This window comes from Lynx rufus, unplaced genomic scaffold, assembly GCF_022079265.1.
Source record: "Lynx rufus isolate CCGP_SWC_20201006 ecotype Redwood Valley unplaced genomic scaffold, mLynRuf1.p SCAF_12, whole genome shotgun sequence".
NCBI lineage: Eukaryota > Metazoa > Chordata > Mammalia > Carnivora > Felidae > Lynx > Lynx rufus.
The window spans coordinates 53081632-53104713 of NW_025814826.1; the positions used below are offsets into that span (position 1 = coordinate 53081632).

The 23082-nt window shown below is 48.0% G+C and overlaps 1 protein-coding gene across 6 annotated transcripts in view; it reads right to left on the minus strand.

The window, feature by feature from the left end:
- Nucleotides 1–19580, minus strand: part of MTSS1 (MTSS I-BAR domain containing 1) — a 165889-nt gene extending 146309 nt beyond the window's left edge. For 2 of the 6 annotated variants that reach the window (XM_047074157.1, XM_047074159.1), the window contains exon 1: nt 19013–19580. In XM_047074157.1, the coding sequence (XP_046930113.1) occupies nt 19013–19084 (72 nt within the window). In that variant the 5' untranslated portion in view covers nt 19085–19580. The remainder of the gene's footprint in view (nt 1–19012) is intronic. The other 4 variants (XM_047074158.1, XM_047074161.1, XM_047074163.1 and 1 more) reach the window with 4 other exon arrangements.
- Between the last annotated feature and the right edge of the window lie 3502 nt (nt 19581–23082).

Genomic DNA, 23082 nt, shown 5'->3' on the forward strand with positions numbered 1-23082 from the left:
TTTGAACAAAGCGTTAAAGGTAACAGAGAAAAAGCTCTGGCTTTTTCTAGACTCTAAGACTGAGCCAAAGCGAGAATGCTCAAATTTCAAAAGAAATCTGCAGATCAAGATGCAGTATCCACTGAGAACCCTTTTAGAAAGCAATTCCAAAACAGTCCTCAATTTTCTGACCTGCACCACCCACCAAGAAGTCCCAGAAAGCTCCCCTCTGAGGCTTCTGGTTCTGACCTGGCTCAGGTCACATTTGAGGTCCCTAGGAATGCATTTCCCGGGGCTGTGAAAAAGTCTTCACACAGACCCCACCGTGGAGCTCACCAGAGAACACATAAAAGTTTCACAACTTTCCAGACAGACCAAAATCAAAGCAAATGAGACTCCCACCGGGCACCCGGGTTCTGCCAAGTCCAAAGTGACAGGCAACTGGAATGTGACTCTCCTCTCCCTGGAACCACTTGACTTTCTTTGGAGAGGAGGGTAGGTTTTGAACCCCTGGCAATTTGTTGAAGATAGACCTTAGACCACACTGGATTCCGAAAAAGGGAAAGTCCCCTATGATAGAAACAGGAAGAGAAAACGAGCCTGTTTACAAACATGTAGAGGACACTCCTTTAATCAAGCTGCAAGACTGCCCCCCTCCTACAGCAAGAGAGGCGGGGCTTCCCTGAAGACCGGCTACAGGGCCCCACCCCTGCATCCGCCAGGTGGGGCGTCCACCATGCTCCCCACACCACACACAGCACCAAGGGCGGCTCTTCTGTCTTCCGACCTCCAAGGGGATGCAACAATCTTGAAAACTCCTATTCCACCATCACCACGTAGCTCAAATGTCACGTCTTCCACAGCATTCTCAAATGCACCTGCTTCCCCCACATCATGCAACTCACCATCTGTGAGCCTGAGTCTCCCCCACCACACTGTGGGCTCCAGGACAGAGAAACAGAGGGAGGAAGGAAAAAGGTTTCTAGTAAGAGCAACGGCTGGCACACAGACAGGGAAGCAGAGATGACACAAGGGGGCTCTCGCCAAGGGACACTGGAGTGATGCACTCATGCTGGGGACTGGCAGGACCTGGGCAGGATGGACAAGGTGACCATGAGCAGCCTTCGAGGGCGAGGTCAGAGTTCAACCACAAAGAAGAGAGCAGAATTCCAGGCAGATGGTGAGGGACATAAATCCCACACCACCTAGGTGACCAGAGAACCTAACAGGTCACATACCTAACAGCAGCCTGGTTCCTTAGGGAGTGGGGAGGAAACTGAAGTCATTTTCTTACTTCTGAAAAAAAAAGTCCCACCCAATCTGTCAACTTCCCTGAGAGTTTTGTGGCCACTTAAACAAATATGCGAGCCAGCTTACCCACCCCTCCCTCCCTCGAAGTTGAACTCTGGGAACACGCCTGGGTCCCTCTCCTCTTCTCCCCCCTTCCTCCACTCTCCCCACAGCCAGAAGGCTGGACAGGCCACTCGCCTAATGCAGGGCGCAGGGCTCAGCCGGTGGCTGTTTTGGCTTGGGGTTCTGTTTTGCTTTGTTTTGTTCTGTATTAAACAGAGGCCCAGGATGGCATCCCACACACGAAGCAGAAGAATAAACTGTGTGTAACTCATCAGTGCGGCTGGTTAACGATGCCCCATAAATAATGCAGCAACTGCCTCTCCCAGCCCAGCCCGCTGCGACAGCAGAACCTCAGGGGACAGCTGAGCGAATCAGACACCCACGCTGCCACACAGGGAACACAGAGGAGCCGGGAGCCGTGGCCAGAGAAGGGGTGATCTGAGAGGAGACAGAGCTGGAGAAGACTCTCACAAGGAGGAAGCATTCAGCTTAGATGAGAATAAAACAGTGATTGGAGGAGCAGGGTGCAGGCTATAGGGAGTAGGGTTCCAGCTCAAAGGCCTCTGTCCTGTCCAAAGGTTGCAGAGGGAGGCTGGCTCGCCAGTGGTCATGATCCTGAGGACTCAAGTCTTGGGCACACCGCCGGACAGGGAACCCCCCCACCCAAGCCCCACTTTTCACCCTGATGACGTCAATGTCACCATCATCATCATTAAGCATCACCATTTTCTAAAGGGTTGCTTGGTGCCAGGCACACATGTCAGCGTTTCTCTAACTTTCACATACGTTGTTTCTACCACCTGGGGATCTTGCAAAAACGCAAGTTCTGATTCTCTTGGTGTGAGGTGGGCCTGGATGTTGCATGTTTAACCTGAGTGATGCTGAGGCTGCTGGTCCACAGACCACACAGAACACAGAAGAAGTACACGCTCTATTACACGCTCACAACAATCTGAGAAGCAGATGCTATTATTTTGCAGCTGAGGACTGACGTCGTGACCCAAGTGCTACCCTGATTCTGGGAAGTGTGCTGAACAGAACCGGCTGCCCAGCCCAGGCCTGCAGAAAGCCACTCAGTAGGCAGGCTGGGTCCTGCCTGGTCCACAAAGCGAGGTGCAAGGCCTCCCCCAACACACAGCTCCCAATTACAACTGCAAATGCTCCAGGGGAGCTATAATGTCACCCTAGAAATGGTCATGATCCTCAAGAACTTGGGGGGGAAAAAAAACAACACAAAGACACAAAACAAAGAAAAGCCCTTTGTGTTGGAAAAGGTCTGATAGGAATGAACCAGAAATGGTCACGGGTGCTGTCATTAGTGGTATGATGATGGATAACTTGATCACATCTTCCGGTTTTCTATGGATGCCGGGACTGATCTGCTTCTGCCAGATCAGAGAACCTGTCTGGAGCATCTCTAAAGGCTGATGCTGTCACCTCCCCAGCCACCAGGTCCTCGGGGCAGGTCTGCGGGAACCTCCTCAGAATGAGCTTGAGCAGTGCAGCCCATAGCATCCCTCCCCCTCCCCTTCTAGGTCAGCCCTTGTTGAGCTCAGCCTTCAAGGAAATGAAAAGCAAAGCTTCCAGAAGAAGCTTCTGACCTGAGCAGGAGTGCCTCTGGACCCCAGGCTTCTACAAGCAGGAGGCAGGAATCTGCAGCTTCCAGAAGTGGGTGTGAAGGATGAAGGACAGGGCCCCTGACTGTCTGTCACAGCTTTGTCCCCCAGACCACCCTTCCCCACCCCATTCTGCAAGAGCGAGGGCCCCCGAGACCCTCAGAAGAAATGCACTGTGGAAGCCCATCCATCATAAAAACCATTCCTGGGCTTTTATTCTCTGATTGGGGCTTGCCTAATCCACTAATTATCCCTGTCCATCAAGTGGATGACAGCCTTGGGGATAATCAATGGTTACTTCCTCACACGCCCACCCTCACCCACTTGCCCAAGCTCACCAACAATAAACACGCCTGTGAAAAGGAAGATTTAACCACAAAAGGGGCTTCCTCCACCCAACCTCCCCTCACAAACTTCTCCATTTGCAGCCATAACACCCTGCTTAAGTCAAGGACATCAGCGTCTTCTTCCTCCAGCGCTAGGAGGTTCCAGAATGCCTAGGAGCCCAGAATGCCTGTTTTCTGACACACGGGTAGGTCTCCACCAGGAATAAAAGAAGAACCAAACAAACAGGTCAACTGTATCTTCAAAGTATGATCGGTTTTTTACATTTTCTACCAAGAGGCATTCCTTTGTCTATCCTGAGCCTTCCAACAGAAGAGCCACTAGCCACCTGGATGGAACTTTAAATTCATTACAGTTAAATAAAATGTAAAATTCAGCTCCTCACTCAAGTGTTCAACAGCCGCATGGGGCTAGTGGCTTCGGTACTAGACAGGGCAGATGCAGAAAGGTGTGCTGGACGGTGGCGGCCATAAGGTGACAAAGCTACTGTGGGCACCCCTGGGTTGTTCTGGAACTGCAACTAGGCTTCCAGTCCTATTATTTAACTTTTGCAAAATGGATGCGTGAACCCCTCTCCTCTCCCTTCCTATTCCCCAAATTTATCCCCCCAATCTGTACCGCCATATTGCCTTTACTATTTCAGATAGACACCTAAGGCCGCCTAGGAGTCCATATTTATTTCATGATCATCATTAAGAACCCCATCTCACATTTACACAGTACTTGAGAGAGTACAAAGGGCTCTCAAGACAGCCCTGTGTGGGCACTTGGCAGACAGGCATTTAACACTTTTCCTTTTCCACAGGAAAATAAAGCACAGAGGTTAAGTAATCCGCCTAAGGTCAGGGAAAGGTCTGCCCTCGCACCCAGTTTGTATCGTGAAGTGCTCCTAAGTTTGCCCAGTTGTTTTTAAAAAGAGTTTTATGTTTACTTATTTTTGAGAGAGAGACAGAGCATGAGCAGGGGAGGGGCAGAGAGAGGGAGACACAGAATTCGAAGCAGGCTCCAGGCCCCGAGCTGTCAGCACAGAGCCTGACATGGAGCTCGAACCCGTGAAGTGTGAGATCACGACCTGAGCTGAAGTCGGACGTTCAACCAACTGAGCCACCCACGTGGCCCTGCCCACTTCTTTTTAAAATGCCATTGTTCCAGGGGCACCAGGGGGGTTCAGTTGGTTAAGCATCTAGTCAAGACTCTCTGTGTCGGGTCGGGTCATGATTTCCCAGTTCATGAGTTCAAGCCTCCCATCGGGCTCTCTGCGAATGGTGCAGAGGCTGCTTGGGATTCTCTCTCTCCCACTCTCTGAGCCCCTACCCTGCTCACATGCACGCTCTCTCACAAAATCAATAGATGAAATAAAATTAAATAAAATGCAACCGTTTCATATATTCACCTAAAACTTACTCCTTTCTCCACAACCGGACACTTGTGAACTCAAGATCTAACCACCTCACACGGGGGCCGGAGGCTCTCACCCAAGTGCTACATCTACGCCTCCCCGAAATAATACATGTACATCTACCCCCCCCCCCCACCCAACCTCTGTCCCACTGCGTAGAGTGCAAAGCTTCTGTTCCATCTGTTTTTCCTGTGTATAAATGTCCACATGAAATAGTGAACAAAATACTTGGTGACCCGCACACCCTATCAAATGTTTAAGTATCGTCACCATTATTTCCTGTTTGCGCACCTGTCCTCACCCACTTCTCCCTGGAAGTGCCCTCTCAGACTTGCCTCCACCCAATCCCAAACCCGATTCTGCAGCTTGTCAGGTCCACCCCTCACGACTCTGCGCACACTTCATGTGTTCTGCCAGCTTCCACCAAACAGTGCCTCCTCCACAACCCCCAACCCCCACCCCAGGCTGCTAGGAATGACAGCCGGCCGGGGGGAGGTCACCAAAAAAGGCAGTAACTCTGTTGGATACCTCTACACCCACCACCCTCTTCATCGTCTTTCCACTGCATGCCCTCCTCCTCGCCTGGGTAAGTGCCCTGACGGGCAGCCAGACTCCAGTGTCTGAAAGGACCAGTGTGATGTAGCGGTTGAGAGCATGGCACGAGAAGGGCGCCTGGGTGGCTCAGTCAGTTAAGTGTCCGACTCGATTTCAGCTCAGCTCATGATTTTCACGATTCGGGAGTCTGAGCCCCGCGAGGGGCTCGGTGCTAGCAGTGTGGAGCCTGCTTGGGATTCTTTCTCTCTCTCCCCCTCCCCTGCTCTCTCTCTCCCTCTAAATAAAGAAACATTTAAAAAAAAAATTTTTTTTTTTTTTTTAAAGAGCATGGCTCTAGAGTCAGACTGCAAGATTTCAGATCTACTCACTGGGTGACCTAGGTTACTTAGTCACGTGGAACTGCCCCGTCTTCATCCATAAACGATGCCCATGCTAGTCCCCACCTCCAAGGAAAGCAATGAGGATAAGGGAAACAATGCAAGTGCTTAGAATGGTGACCAGCACTTAGAACTCAATAAATCCCAGTGACTGCTATCTTCAGGAGTCAACGTACAATGCCAGCCACCCTAACTCAGACATTTAATGAGCACCTACTATGCACAGGCACAGAGTGGGGTACAGGCCACACAGAGATTAGGAATCAAAGCGTTGAGGAACTCTAGCTAGCAGGAACGCTGATGTGTGAGCCACCAGTCAGAGGGCACAATACTCCAAATATAAAGCACTAGGAGGTGGGGTTGATGCAAGCTTCCAGAGGTGGGTACTGCCTCACCTAGGTCTTTAAGGACAAAGGGGAGTTTCCCTGGCAAAGAGGAAGGAAATAAAGAAGGGAGAAAATTTTCCCTGCAAAAGAAACAATCAGCAAAGGGGGCGCCCGGGTGGCTCAGTCGGTTAAGCGTCCCACTCTTGATTTCAGCTCAGGTCATGATCTTGCAGTTCATGAGATAGAGCCCCATTTTGGGCTCTGCGATGACCACAGAGCCCGCTTGGGATTCTCTCTCTCCCTCTCTAGCTGCTCCTCCCCTGCCCTCTCTTTCTCTCAAAATAAATACACGAACTTTTAAAAAGAGAAACAACAAAGGAAAGGAAATACAGGAGATCATGCTACATTTAGGCTTGGGCATCATTTTGGTCACCTGGAATACTTTCCAGGGAAGTGTAATTTGGGGGCACGGGAGAGGGGAGCAGGAGAGCTTCGTGGGTGGCACACGAGGCTCTTGGTAGGTAGCTCAGGGTGGCCCATGAACCACCCCCCACTGGTATAATCACAACCTACCAGAGACTCACCAGGAATGTTTGCTGAAACTACAGATGTCTGAGCCCCACCCGGGGCTACAGAACCAAAATCTCTGGGGAGGGGGCCCAGACACCTGCATTTAACACATTCCCCAGGGGAGATTCCTACTTTCTCGCTACAATCACACACAGCAAGATTTGAGAATCACCACCCCAGATAAGACGCCCAGTCCCTCTGAGGCCTTGCAAGCTATGGCCTCAGCAATTTCTCAGTCCCAATATTCAAGTCTAGCTCCTTGAGAAATAATCCCTGGTGATGAGCACCCACACATGGGAATGTGAACCGATATGCGCTTTCTGAAAGGCATTGGGCGATGCGTTTGAAAAGCCTTGAAAAGTACGTACCTTTGACCCAGGCTAAATCCTTCAGGGGAAACTGTCAACGTAAATCAACGTCTAGCTTCAAGGATATACTCACTGCAGTGTTGCTTATAATGAGTGAAAAACTGGGCACAGCCTAAACACGAATCCGTACGGAACACATGGAACTGGCACCCATCTCAAAGCCTTTGCACACACTCCCCCTGACCTGGAACATTCTTCCTCGGAGAGCCACGTACGTAATACGGTGTGGCTCAAAGGTCACCTTTTCCGTGAGACCTTCCCTAGCTACCTAATTTAAAAACAACAACATCGCCCCTGCTCTATATTTCCCCATTCTAATATACAAAAGGACTAACTTATTCAGTTTGTCTGTCCCCACTCCCCTAGAATGTCCAAGAGACAGGGACTTGTGTCCACGTTATTTACTGCTGTGTCCCCAGCACTTAACACAGAACTTGGCATACAGTCAGCCCTCAGATACAGGTCAATTGAATAAATCAACTGTTACACAAACAAAACAGTGGAACACCACACAACATTAAAACTGACATGGCTCATAATTACAGACACGGAAAGACAGCGTAAGTGCAAAGCTAAGTGAAAAAAGAAATTTCTGGCACAGCGTAGGCCACGTGAACCTTTGTCTAAAACATGCGTACATAACCCACTTTGTAATCAAGTGGTTATGGGCGAGTTCTATTTTTTACTTAACTGAAATTTCTTAGTTTTTCTTCCATTAACTTTATATTGCTTGCATAATCTTTGAGAAGTAATCCCTCATGAAATGCTCTCAAAACATTTGCTAATTTTTTTTTTTTTTTTTTTTTTTTTAGAAATAAGCTTCCTCCTTAGTGACTTAATTAGGGTGTCCCTAATTAAGGCCAACACAACATCAAAGAGGCCAGGTTCCAAGGGACCCTTGCTTCAGGTCGACTCCTGGCTGCAAGACGACCTCAGTCCCTCCAGCAGCAGTTTGCGGAGCCTCGGAGCGCTCAGATGCCAAAGGCTTGGCCACCAGCTAGCTACTCCTGGCTCTGCTCCCCACTACTTGCTTCCTATTGGGGTGCCTCATCCAATTATTCAGGCCCGAGATCACATCCTGCTGGAGAGCTGGCTTTGAAGGTTCAGTAAACAATCACTTCAAAACAAAGCACAACCATTAAACCAAACTCAAAGACTTCCTTAATGACTCCGTGCTCAGCTGCAGGAGCTGGGCTCAAGCAAGCCAGGCCTCAGAAGTGAAGCTGAGGTCTCCCTGGAAACTAATCTCGAAGCATTTCCAGCCTCCTACTGCAAATATCCCCCCTTCCTGTTTTGCACTCAGTCATGTGGGGTGCAGAGCCGTTACTGGGACGACCCCGATGGAGGGGGGGGGGTTCCTCAGTAGAACAAACGTGTGTCCTGTGGTTGTCACCTTCGACGGCTGCATCAGAGCCTTAGGTCTCACACCCTGCCTGCCCCCCACCTACTTCCGTCTACTGACAAATCAGAGGCACCCGTGGGGTGAGTCAACCACCCAACAATATCACGTTGGCTGGGTCAAACTCTGCTTTAAATAGAGAGAGGCCCCTGGAGCTCCTTGAAGCACTTCAGAGAAGAGCCTAGATTGTTATGCTTCATCTGGTTCATCGTGAGTCCTAAAGGTATAGATAGGGCAATCAACAAAGACATCAATGAAACACACCCATTACAGAACCTGAAAAGGAAAGTCTCAAACACCATGCTGTGAGAGCCCACGGTGGTAGACGAGCACAGACCCTGGGACTGCATGGGCTCAAATCCCAGCCTTACCTCACCCTAGCTGTATGAGGTGGGCAAACGGTTTAACCTCTCTGCACCTCACTTTCTCCATCTGTAAAATGGGAGTTATAGCAGTAACTACCTCACTGTGGATATACAGGAAGTACCTGGGTTGCTGGGAGGAGTAAGAGTCTGTCTGTAAAGCACTAGAATAGTGCCTGGTTGTGCCACATAAAGGCTTATTAAATAGCAGAATAAAACATAGTTCTCAGTTTAGGTGTCACTTGTACCAAAGCCTTCCCTGACCCTGTCCTCTGGCTCCAAATGAAAATCAGAGGCCCTCCCCAAGATCCTGCTGTTTGTCTGCTCCTCTTCTAGACAAAACAACTTTAGGGCAAGGACTTTATCTGTCTTGTTCACAGGTGTATCTCTGCCCCCAGCAGCGCCTGGCACATAACAGCCACATCATGATATCTGTTGAATACATGTACCATGTTCTCTCAAATTACTCGTTATGTTGAGAATTGAAAAGCATATATTGTCTCTATTGCATATCAAAGTGGAAAAAAAAAAAGAAACTACCAGGGTAGCTCAGACAAGAGCTACACAAGAGCATTTTGTTTAGCATTTATTTCATGCTATGCCCTTTCCATATACTTTCTCATGTAAACCTCTACAACTTTCAGAGGGAAGTATTATTTCCCCCATTTCACAGATACGAAAATCAAGTCTCAGGGAGGTTGAGCAACTTGCCCAGAGTAATTTAGCTACGAAGTGGCAGAGCCAGGCTTCAAAGCCCAAGGGCAACCGCTTAAGGTCGAATGCCACAAATACTAGATGGAATCAACACAGAATGTGAAGAATGCCTAAGGCTATCTGGCTTGGTGGAAAAAAGAGGGCCCAGAAAGGAGATAACTTTGTAGCAGGGCCTTGAAGGATGAGAAAGATTTCAACAGACAACAATAGAGAGAGTCTGCATTGCACTGTGCAAGCCGGACAAATGGCAAGTGTGAGAGGCATGGGATGTGCTCCAAGAAGCCAGGGACTCCGGGATGGGGAGCACTCGGCCTGCAGCAGAGCACTGGGCTAGGGCCAAACTGCAGGCGTCCTTGAATCCAGGCTAAGGCAGGTGAGCCCCTTTCAGCAGGTAGGAAGAACCCCAATATGGCCAAGTCCTAGAAAGGAAAAGAAGATCAGTGCAAAGCTGCTGCTACAGGGCAGGCTAGAGGCAAATGAGGCCACTTTTCGGGTGGTCATTCCAGAAAAAGAAGCGAGAATTCAAACAATGAAGACAGAAAAAGATGGGCCTTATGAAGCAACTCCTCTCCCCTTAATATCACATCTCGGCCAAGACTTTTTTTTTTTTTTTTTTTAAATATAAGCATTAAATGCCCTGAGGACCTCAGCCAGGCACCCAGCCCTCCCCTCCCTTGATATACAGTGAGTGTGCAAATAGAGAACTGCAGATAGGCTCAGCTGAGGCAGATGAGGTTATAAATGAACTCAGGAGTCATTTACTTAGCATGAAAAAAAAAAAAACCAAAAAACTCCACCTCTTGCAACTTCACTGCAAATTCTAAATAACAGCCAGGTCAAGGGTGGGGTAGCATTTGCCCTAAGAAGTGAGGTAGAGAGAATTACTATACTGATTTAAAGAGTTTGGGAATGTCCATTTTCACATCTGTAAGCTGGAGAGTAATAGCAGCGAACATTCGAGGGCCAGCACACGGGGCACAGTGTGGAGTGCTTCACAAGCAAGGTCTCATTTCGGAGTCGTCTAAGGTGGGTACTTTCTTAGACCCACTTACAGAAGAGGAAAAGGAGGCTGAGAGATTAAGCAAATTGCCCACAGGAGTGAAAACCAGATCTCTTTGACTCTAAGGTCAACAGTAGCTCTAGAATTTCTTCAGGAGGGCTTTAGAGGCAATGAAGGAACCAGAAGGAAACAGAGGTGTGCAGGAAGCTCACTATTTTTACTTAGATGGTATGTTATATACAGATCTGTACTGTCCAATATGGTAGTTGTTAGTCACATAGGGCATTTTGAAAAAATTGAAACTGAGTAAAACTTAAAAATCAGTTCCTAGGTCACAGTAGCCATACTTCAAGTGCTCAACAGTCAGATGTGCTACTGGCTAACATTTGACAATTTCCATTATTGTAGAAAACCATATTGGAGGGGCACCTGGGTGGCTCAGTCGGTTAAGCATCCAACTTTGGCTCAAGTCATGATCTCACAGTTCATGAGTTCGAGCCCCACATCGGGCTCTCTGCTGTCAGCACAGAGCATGCTTTGGATCCTCTGTCCCTCTCTCTCTCTGCCCCTTCGCCCCCTCTCAAAAATAAACATTTTTTTAAAAAAAGAAAATTATTTTGGACAGGGCTACTGTATATTTGAAATTGTTAAGAATGCTAAAGATGCTTTTTCTATTTTTCTATTTCAATTATTCACTTTAATGTTGTTTCACCATAAATTTTTGTTTTATTTTATTATTTTTTTAATGTTTATTTACTTTTGAGAGACAGCCAAGGCGCAAGCGGGAGAGGGGCAGAGAGGGAGGGAGACACAGAATCCGAAGCAGGATCCAAGCTCTGAGCTGTCAGCACAGAGCCCGACGCGGGGCTCGAACCCACAAACTGTGAGATCATAACCTGAGCCGAAGTCAGAAGGTTATCCAACTGAACCACCCAGGTGCCCCTATTTTTATTTTTAATCATGGCAAAATACATATAACATACAATCTACCCTCTTGGCCACTCTTAAGTGTCCAGTTCAATAGTGTTAAGTATATTCACGTTGTTGTGCAAACATCTAAACATGCTTTTACTCAGACTTCGGTAACGTTGAGAAAAATACTTTTAAGGATGCTGAAACTGTTTGTAACTCAGTGGTTCTCAACCTGACTACACATTAGAATTACCTGGGGGTACTTTACAAAAAAAAACTGAATGTCCAAGATGTACCCCAGAAGCACTGAATGACAGCTTCCAGGAAATAGGGTCCAGGTACCAGTGTGGTAAGGCTGGCAGGGAATCCGATGCTCTTGTGCCTGTAACCAGGCCCATTCTACCAAAAGGGGCACACCTGCCCAGAACCTCCTTCTCTGGACAGACCCAATCCTCCAGCCCCCTTGAGACCCGTCCTGTGGGGGGGGGGGGGGGGGTGGCGGGGAAGGGAGTTCCAGGCAAAGCCTGCCGTCCACCTCCAGGACTCGGGAGGCCACTGATGCTGAGCAAACTCAGATTTTACTGCTGCCCAAATTCTTCAAGGAGAAGAAAGCAAATAAAAAGACACACAGCTCAAAGGCACTCAATTGATTTTTTTTTTTTTCACCCACTTAAACTAGACAGGAAAAGAAAAACCACTTAGAAACTACGACCAAGGCTGTATATGCCAAGAATCAGCACAGGAAGGAGTTTTTTTGGCGATCCCATCAACTTCTCCAAACACAGACCTGAAATGGCTCTACAGACTCAACCAAACCAGAGGGCTACCGGGACATAATTAAATACAGAAAGCTCTTTTACAAGGAAGTTCCAGGGCTGGACACAAAATGAGTTCAAGGTAAGGAGTTCTTTTTGAGGCCTCATTTGAACTTTGGGTGAACTTATTTAACTCCTGTAATTAGAAAGGGTTGCCAGGCTTGTATAGTCGTCCAGTCTCAGGGACCGATGGGTTCCCTGTACATATAAATATGGCCCTCTGGCCAGTTATGGAGAAGAAGACTGCAGACACTTTGCATGAGGACAAGGACAGGAGCCAAGGGTGACAGGCCAGAGCCTGGCCCAAAGGCTTCTTTCCCCTCTGCACACCCAGAAGAGGAAAGGAGAATGCCAGGTTGTCTGTTAGAGAAGACTGGTGAGTGGGAGAGGGCAGGAAGCCACAACATATCAATAGATCATAAATTAAATGACTTCCACAAAAGTGACAGCCAGATGGGAGCGGCCGGCCCTACAGCAGTCCTCACACCATCTGAGCTCAAGTTCACACCTCCAGGTTGGCTCTGGGCTAGAGGCACAGAGATAGGACCCTGATTCCTTCCTCGAGCCTCCTGTAGTACTCAGGAAAGTGTTCCGTATGCTGTCCTTTAGCAATAAACCCCCCCACCACCACCTTCAGCACGTTCTAAAGAGCTCCAGCTTTAGGATCAAATGGGTCAAGGTCTGAAGACCAATCCACCTCACCACGGCCTTAGGTAAGTCACTGCCTCTCTTCAAGCCTCAGTTTTCCCATCTGTAAAGTGGGGTTGATGTGAGGATAGCAAGAATCCATGCCCACCAAGCACTCAGCGCAATGCCTGGCACATAGCAGCCTCTCACAAGTCCCTTCCTGCTCCACGTTCACCATATGCAACGAACACTCAGCACCTACCGTGTGTACCAGGTGGCGTGTGAGAGCATCTTAAAAAAAAGGAAGCAGCTGAGACGACACAGCCCCATGCCAGGGTCCTCCTTGGGCTAAGAGAAGGGAAACACTGCCAATGGGTGGGCTGGTCTGGAATCTAAGCTGGGTGGGTTTAGTTTTGCTTTTGGGGGGTTGTGTGTGTCTGTGTTTCAGATACTCAGAGGAAACCTTCCGCAATCTCCAACTAATTCAAGGGAGAACCTGGGCAATCAAATACAACAGGCTTCCTCAACGCTCAGCCAATTAATTTACTCCACTTGCCTCTCTGGTTTGCTACTTAATAAAGCCGTATCAGCAGTACAATCTGCAAATCGGAGTTAAACTGCTTAAGGCATCCGTCAGTTCCCTCTAAGGAGCCCCAGATACTTCTTGTCTGATGTCCTAGGCAGCTAAATCTGCCTTTGGCTTTTGTTTGGTTAGGGGAGAAGTATTTCTTTGTTTTTGTGGAGGTGTGGGTTTCAGGGGAAAGTGTCCTGAAGGCAGTTCCGAGAAGTAATGGTGAACTTGGAATGATCTCATTTTTCCATACCCAATTTGAACACCTAAACGGTCTCCTGCAGAAGGAATCTTGCCAGCTCTCACCCATCCCCGGGAAGACTGGAAAAGCCTAGATGAAAATTACAGATAAAGCATCTAATAGATCAATAGTTTCAACCTTTTCATCCTCCAAACATTTTAACAACCTCAAATGAACTGGCCATATTGACAGATATCATTTTAGCTTTTTCCCTTTTCCTGGCTTCAAAAGAGCATTTCAATGCACAAGAGGTCAGTCAGTAGCTGAGAAGACAGAGTTTGCACAGGACATACGTCCACTAAAAAGTTGCTGACTGTTTACCTGAAATTCAGATTTAACTGGGAATTCGGTATCTTTACTTGCTGAATCATAGCATCAACTTTGCAACCTTGCTGATGCTCAATAAATACTATAGAATTATGAGTTACTCTCATAAGAACTGACTGATAGCTGAACCGGGCAAAACTCAAACTCAGCTCATCTTCCATTCAAACCATGACCTAGGATTGACCTTCTCTCTTTGTTCAGGGCATCGCTAACTGCAGAAATTCAGAACATAAAGGTTCACGGCATCAAGCAACAAGTTCTAAACAATTTGGCGAAATATGATGTATAAGGGATTTTCCCAGAGAAACATCCAAGCTAAGACCAAAAAAAACCGAAACCAAAACAAACAAACAAACTTCTTTCTAAATCTGGATGAGATCTGCACCTAAAAAACCAAACAGATTGATCCAGATAGAACAGGCCCTAAATCTTTGAACAGCCACCCATTCTGGGCGGTTTCCTGCTGCAGATTTTATGATATCTTCACTTCACCTTCTCTCACAGGCCCAAACTGAGGAAGCTGTAAAATCCTGGGCAAACACAGCCATTTGTGAAGAGAAAAGCCAACATGAGGCCCATCTGTACTTTACAAGGGTTTTGCTTGTCCTGCTTTTGTGTGTCACCATTTACAAGGAAGCCAGCCTCCCTTCAGAGCACCTGGCTGCTCTTAGAGGCCTTGGCTGGGTTTTCAGTATCTTCCTAGAGAAAATATTTTTATTATTATTTTTTTTTTTGAAGAGTCAAAGGCAAGTCCTTCAAGGACTGACTGAGGCCCTTCCTTCGTGGCCACCGTATTACACTCACGTTATCTACTCATGACCCACAGGACAAGCTGCTCTCCAAGGACCTGCCTCAGTGGCTCTCTGGCTCCTCGTTGCCCAGCAAAAGGCCTTCCACATAGCAGGCCCTCGATAAACACCAAGGAAGGGGGCCTCTTGTCTGACAGGTACCCTGAAGCCAAAGCGGCAGGGCGGGGGGGGAAACAACCCTGAAATCATTATCCAGTGCTGGACCCAATACCCGCATTCTTGATCTATGATAAGTAAGGGAAAATACCATGTCATGCCTTCGAACCACAAAAGATTTCCATGGAATTCAAGAAGCTCCTTTAGCAGCTCTAATTTTAAGGCAGAACCTCGGAGAGAGGATACTGGTACAAACAGAGGTGGGGGCAGTGGAGAGGAACTGAACAAGGCCCCTATTCTGCTCGGTGCAGGTGCTGGTAACAGGACACCCCTGTCCACAGGGGGACGTAGGGTAGGGAATTCAAGGTGTGGTCGGGTGTTCTTCACCCCCCAGTCTCATTACATAACCCCCAACACACTCTCGAACCTAGTACAAAGTTCTCCCTGCACCAGGCCCAATTCAGCTCCCGACAAACTGATTCTTGAGCAACAAAGCTGAGGAAAATATTTGGTTTTAGGATCCAGCTTTAACACACACACACACACACACACACACACACACACACACACACACACAACTAAGTTAATTATTAAAAGAAGCAAGATAGCCACAAAGTGACCTGCTCTCGAGTTTGGCCAATCTCCTGGTCTTAAAAGCACCCGAAACACCACCAAATTCTATGGCTGGTTCAGTTACCTAAATAAAAAAAAATATATATATATATATATATTTTTTTTTTAAACTACCACAGCATCAAATCCCTATGTTGTATACCTTAAACTAATATAATGTCAAATGTCAGTTATAGCTCAATAAATAAGTAATGGCTCATATCTGCTATTTGTTGTACGTAGCCTGTTTTTCTTGGCATTTGGCTAGAAACTACAAAAAAGATTCTAGACCCTCTTTAATGTCTAAATGTTGTCAAGCATCAGAAGCCAGTCAACTGGCCTTCCATAGAGTCACTTCCATGCTATAGTTCCCCCAGATATATGAGCAACAAGCCCTTGCCTCCAGCCACATGAATCTCATCTCCTCTTTCCTTTGGGACCAGCTCACATCAGACAACTTGATTTATGTGGACGGGCGGAAAGGCAGCCAGTAAGCGATTTTGCACACCACCATCATTAGTGACCACCTCCACAGTGGGGTGGAAGACAGGAGGAAAAAAAAACACAAGGTTTCCTCTCGTCAAGGAATCAATAAGTTATTTAACAGCTGCTGCTGGATCCCGATGGAAGACGAGTGAGGGTTACTTCCGCACCCTTCCCCTGAAAAGGATAAAACACTGAGGATTGAGCCAGATGAAGGATCATCAGAAAAAAGGAGAAAGTTTCCTCTCTAGCTTCTCAATGTCTTGAGGGTTTTTTTTTTGGTTTTAGAAGATATATGGTGTTAGGCCTTGAAATTATTCCATTTTTTGTTGTTGTTTTTTTTTTTTTCCTCTCCTCCAAAGAGGAAATTGACTCCCTTCCTGTGTTGCTGTACATTTTGGAGAATCAAATGCTGCTTAAAAAAAAAAAAAAAATTCCTTACCCTTTCCTCACCCCAGTGTAACATTCCTTCTGGGAAAATAACCTAAAAATTTTCTCAAGATGGGATTCCAAATGGGTTTCCAACATATACACTTGTCCTTCAAAGCAAAGAGAAAGGGGACCAAAGACATTAGAAACCCATCATGGCAGTTCAAAAAAGAGGAAAACAAGGATAAACAGGTCATTAGAAAGCCACCTGATTTCAGATATGAAAGACTGACTTTAATTGCTGGTGACTTCAAGCATTATGCATACTACACGTTGCTTATCCTATGTGCCCAAATGTTTTAATTCCTTTTTAAAATGTCACTCCTATCCTATCCATAAAGTCTTTTAAGAGGAAAACTCCATGAAAATATTCAACAATTATCTTATGCATAAACAATCTTGGAAATAAGTCAACTCCTCTCTTTTTCCTTATCTCTACTCCCAAAAAGTCTGGAATTCTGCAGACCCCAAGGCAAGTTTTAGTCTTCAACTCAAGCTTGCTTTTACAATCTTTGCCAAAACAAAACAAACAACCTTAAAATAAATGCCTTCCCACAGGATGCTGAACAAACCCTACTAAATTCAAAGAGAAAAAAGTCAGGAACCACAAACTATAGATCCAGCCCCGAAGGGGCATTAAATAAATCTTTATTTTTAACTGGAATCTCGCAGAGGGAAAAGCATGCCACCTTAGCACCCACAAATCCCTCTGGCCAGAATGCTAAAGGCAGCCATGGGAGGCAGGTGGAAAACAAGGGGCCCATCCTGTGGTGAGCTACCTTTTGAATGGCTCAGGGTTGAAGCCAATAAATACAAAGAACCAAGACTGGACAGATTATGTATTAAGGAACAAAGAGAGAAAAAAACTCAAGATGTGAACACGCTGGGACTGCAGTGGGCAGAACTTTTAGGTCACTGGGTCCTTGTTACTACTGAAGGACTAGGAAACATGCATTTCTCTTCTCCAAAAAAAACACCCACAGCTTTACCAACCCATCTCAAATTCTTCCCCTGGTGATCAAAATACACACGTGCCTCAAACTAAATCTTTGATTATAAGGCGTATAGAATTTAAGTTAACAAGACCCCCCCCTCCCCCCAGAGTCCAAGGCAGGGACACCAATCTTTGTCTCAAAAGAGCACTTCAATAAATCCATGTGGATTGAGGGCAAGGGAATGAAAGAGGCTGTCTTTGAACAGGGAATAATCCACCTAATTCCAAGTGGCTGGATTAAAGGCATTCCTGGACAAGCAGGGTCTCGGGTAAGATAATGCTACATGAATGTCAATTTCTGACAAAAACAAAAACCAGAAACAAGCAAACAAAAAAAAACTGCCTCTGTAGAAGGATGGACAAGACTGTGATGGAGGCACCTTGGGAAAGTTCACCCTTGAGGAGATGGCAGTTGGTTCTAAAAAGGGGAAGCAGGCCATGACAGCTGAGCATTCCTTTGCAAAGTCCATCTCCCAGGCCAAACCCTCTCCAAACCTTACACTTCATCAGACAGAAGCTCCTCCAGACGCCCAGGCAGCGGCTGAAGAGGGGCTGTCCACACCCACCGGCTGCACAGCCTTCCAAACCTGCCTACTCGTTTTGGAAGCCGAGCTTTTAATTAAACACCACCTCCCCGGATCTGTTGAGGCAAACTGGGGCTGGGCCAGAGCCAAAGAGAAGCTCCCTAAATACACAAGAAAAAAAAAATCCCCCCACCGCCCCCAATTCCCACCTCCAGGCAGCTCGCACGGCTGGTTATATTTCCTTTGGATGAGTAACACAGGGCCCTGGTCTATCTCTATGCACCAGAAAATCCACATCCAAGGATCAGGTTATCCCCAGTCCCACCCTTTGCAGGAAAAAGCCAGGGTGTTGTTCCCCGCCCCCAATACACACACACGTGCCCGCGCGCGCGCACACCGACACACACAGACACACACACAATATCTACACAATCCTTCCAAGAGAAAACCGGGAGTCTGTGTTGGGGGGGGGGCGGAGGGGGTAAAAATACAGTTGTTTAGGGGGCTCCAATCTTGCCTTCAGGCTAGGAGGCTCAGCCAGAAGGAAGGTCCCCAGCAAGGCTACTCTGGGAACTTCTGCTTCGCGCCCCTGGGGAGGGTTGAGGGAAGGCATGCATACCCTCACCAGCTATGGAACAGCCTAATTAATACCTAATTTGCTCAGATTCCGCACCACCACCCCCCCCCCACCAGGGTGAACCTGAAAGCCCAGGAGGGAGAGGCAAACCTATCCGGCCGGGGACGCGGGTGGGGGGTGGGGGCTAGTTCCCGCGGCCGGGCAGAGCCCTTATATCCCTCCCCACCACCGCACCAGGTGCCCCCACCCCGTACTCGGAGGAATCAGGTGTCTGCCCAGGCACCCAGCCTCCGCGGGTCGCAGACGCTCGGTCCAGCGACAGACAATGGAAAACTTGGGGCCGGGGCCCTGCGCCCCCAGGGAAACGAGATGTTACCGCCCCCTGGGACAATAAGCGTGGAGAGGGCAGGGGGCATCAGACACCCCCAGGGAAGCCGCCCAGCTCGGTGACCCAGCAGTGCCCGGAGCGGCGCCGCGGGTGAGCAGGTGACACCCGGCCAGAGCGCTCCCGCAGGTGGCCGGCGGCCACCGCGTAAGCAAGGGCCGGGCGGACGGCCCGGGGCGGAGGCGAAGCTCCGCGGCGAGGTCACTGCGCGGCCGCCCGCACCGCAGCCGCGCCCCCGGCGTCCTACCTTCATGTCGCTGATGATGGTCTGGAAGAGGCCTCCGAGCGCGCTGCATTCCTTCTCAATCACAGCCTCCATTTTCCCGGCGCCGGCAGGGTGAGGACACACACTCGGGGCCGCCTGGACTGTGCGCGGGGCCGGGGCTCGCTCACCCGCGAACAATTCCACCCTCCGAGCGACCCACCTCCGACTCGCAGCCTCTTCTGCAAAGAGGGCGAAGTGCCCGAGATCGGCTGTTCACTGCCCCAAATAATAATTTTAAAAGCCAAACCGCGCTGCAGCGTGATTCGCCTACATGCAGCGCTCGGCTCCTTGCCTTAAAAATGCCCGGAGAAGACTGACAATCAGGCCACCACTGGTGCCCACGACGGAAACGGCAAAGCCCATCTTGAAGCAAAGAAAACCGCCCGCTGACCCGGGGCCAGCGCCATTTAAAAATCCAAGATTTTCTAATTTAATAATATTTTTGAAGTTAAAAAAAAAAAATCGACCAACAGCAGAACGCGTCTGCTCGCGGCTCCCGGATCTGTTGCTCGCAGCCGCGGCCGCCGCCTCCTTTTCACTCCTGCGCGCCCGGCCCCAGCGCTCGCTCTGGCGCGGCTCCCGGGGACGTTCGGAGGGGCGCACGCGCGCTCGTGGCCGTGCGTCCGCCGCGGGGGCGCGGGGAGGGCGCGCGCTCGCGGCCGTGCGTCCGCCGCACGCGGGCGGGGCTAGGAGCGCGTGGCCGGGAGGCGCGTGGGGCGCCCGCAGCGGAGGGGAACCGGCGGGCTGTGCAGCGACTAACCCACCCCCGCGGGAGCCGCTTCTTCCCCCGAGCACGCACGGAGCACCCCCTCCTGCCCTGGCCGCGGGTCGGAGCACGGAGAGGGCGTGTCAGCACGCTGCTGGGCGAACGCCCACCCCACAATGGCTGCGAGCGCCGGGAACGCAGGGTGCACCGCCGCTCCCTGGGGACTTGCAGGGTGACACGCTTAGCGCAGTGCCCAGCATATTGTAGTGAGCGCTCAGTAGGGCGGGAAAACTGCTGTGGCTGCTACTGCAGTCTTCGGAGAAGAGGCCCGTTTTGTGATATCAGGACTGCAGCGCCAGTCACGATTGCAAACAGCAATCGTAATTTGTAATTAATTAGTAATTAACAAATATGTAATTACCGAGAGTTTGGGGGCGTATCCTATGGCGGGAAGCCCAGTTCAATAAAAGTTGCAGGATGCTGGCAAAGCAGATTGATTTGCCATTGTAAAATAAATGTATACTGTGCTTCGATTTATGGGGATTGTTGACTGCCCCTGATTTGGACGGGTTTTTTTTTTTTTTTTCAGGCCCACTGAGGGGATTGGCTGTTGGTAATAACTGCAGAGAGCCCTGTTGGGAGATTTAACCTGGAAAGAACACAAATGTGCCTAAGTTGATTTGCAGGCCGGTGGTTCATTTTCATAGCTCTACGGCCTAACTGCATAGCTTAACACCAAATAGGCAAGAAGGGAGAATCAAATGAAAGGCTTTTAAAAGACCTTAAAACATAAGCACCTAACTCTTCACTGCTCCCTTGACCTTTGAGCTGACTTTGTGAAGCACAAAGTACAAAAGGAAAATACTGGCGAGGAGACCAAAGAAATTACATGTAAAATGCTGTAGACTTGTGTCAGACTCACTAATAATAGCTAAAGTTCTGGCTTTGAAAAACGGCATGAGTCAAATACATGGAGGGGCATATCACAGCTGCAGAAGATAATTTTCCCCTGGGCCACCTTGCCCAACTCTTAATCCCAACTCCCCTTCTCCGCCCCTCTCCCAAAAATCATAAGGAGGAGTGTTACTTCTGGAATTAACCAATCTTTTAGACAAGTCTGCTGGGTCCTGTCCCCATGGTGATTTGGATGCCTAGGTCACATCTTCACCTTGCCAATGACAGTACATGATACACAGTTTGCTCTCAATCATTACCATTATAATGATTTTTAATACTATTGGTATTATAGTGATCAGGTCATTGTTTATAGAGCCTGATTGCCTGGGTTCAAACTCCAGTTTACAACCTACTAACTGTATGACCTTGGGCCAATTTAACGGCTTCATTTTCCTCATCTGTAAGTGGGGATAAAGACTTAATAGGGCTGTTGGGACTTTCACGTGCACTAATATATGTAAAACATTTAAAGTAGTTTCTGGCATATAGTAAATAAGCGCTCAATAAATCTCACTAGCAGATGTAATTTATTCATAATAGCCAAGATGCGGGAACAACCTAAATGTCCATAATGGATGAATGGATACAGAAAATGTGGTATGTCCATACAACGGGATATTATTTAGCCCTGAAGGAAATCCTGCATAGGTGACAACATGGATGCAACTTGAGGACATTGTGATAAGTGAAATAAACCAATTACAGGACAAATGCTGCATGATTCTATTCATATTAAGTACTAGCTAACATACTCAAACTCGTTGAATGGTTGCCAGGTGCCGTGGTTGAGGGAAGGTGGTAATGGGGAGTTGCTAACCAATGGGCATGAAGTCTCAATTACACAAGATGAGGTAAGTCTAGTGAAGGAGAGATTTTGAACAGGAAAGGGGCAACACCAGAGTTGCACCCCCTACATTGCATTCTTTCCCCGTGTTTGAGCCTCCCTCAAACTCTCTCCTCCCTTTGAAACACCTAGCACTCACTGGGCTGACATCAAGAGCTGATTAACATGCAGTTTCTCCCAGGAGTATTTGCTTTATTATTATTATTTTTTAAATAGCTCCTAGGAGGAGGAACCCAGAGGAATGAAGCTCTACTAAAGGAATTTCAAATCTTGTGGCCTTCGAAAGGAGAGATTGAGAGGCAATGAAGATTTCTCAAAGCGGTTCCCGTCACCCTGCTTCGCCCAGTAGATGGTGGTGGGTCAGGATGCTAACCACCATCTCCTAGCTCTGTAACCTCTGGCAGGCTATTTGATCTCTGAAGCCAGCCTCTATTTCCTTGTGGGTTCCTAACTTGTGGCCCATTCCCAGGATCGAAATAGATATCAAATGCCTATCACGTAGTCATGCTACACACGTGAGTTTCCTTCCCTCCAAGAAGTGATTCTCAGCCCTGGGTGTACTGGGAGCCCTGCCTGGTCCTCAGACTTGGCAACTGGAATCCCCTGGGGGGACTTTAAAACACCTGTGCCTGGGTTCCACAACCAGGGAACCCAATTTAATTCATCTGGGCTTTGTAAAACTTCCCAAATGATTCTAATGTGCAGCAAATTTGAGAACCTTGATCTAAGGAACTTTAAAAGATACCCATGCTCAGGTCCTACCCCTAAACAATTGAAGTAGAATCTCTGGGGACTGGGCTCCAGATATTTTTTTTAAATGTAGTATACATATTTTATTCCATCCTCATATAAGGATACATAGGCATATGTGTGTGTGTGCATGTGTGTGTGTGTTCATATTTTGTCCTTATTTGCTTCACCCAAATAGGATCACATCACACACACTTTTCTGGATCTTGTTATTAACACTTGGTGTTAACACCTCTTACCATCAACAATTCCTATAGAAATCCCTCCAGGTCAATTGATATTATTCCAACACATTTTTTCTTTTAATTTTTTTTTACTTTGATACATTTCAGACATACAGAAATAGGCAAGAATAGTGCAGAGATCTCCACACTTACCCTTCCTTAGATCTCCCAAATGTTTATCCTTTATGGTATTTCCTCCATGTCTCCATATGCTTTAAAGGCTCCTCATGAGGGGCGCCTGGGTGGCTCAGTAGGTTGAGTGTCAGACCTCAGCTTAGGTCACGATCTCACAGCTCGTGAGTTCTAGCCCTGCACCGGACTCTGCACTGAGCCTGGAGCCTGCTTTGGATTCTGCATCTCCCTCTCTCTCTGCCCCTAACCCACTCACATTCTGTCTCTCTCAAAAATAAATAAACATTAAAAAAAATTTTTTTTAAAGGCTCCTCATGAGATCCTTAATGTATGTCCCCGAGGGGAGGCCTCAGGGTTGCTATGAGGGTTGCCATTGTTTGTGAATCTTCTGACCCCTTGTAAGAGATCCTTGTCCAGAGGTAGCTGTGCAAGGTGGTGA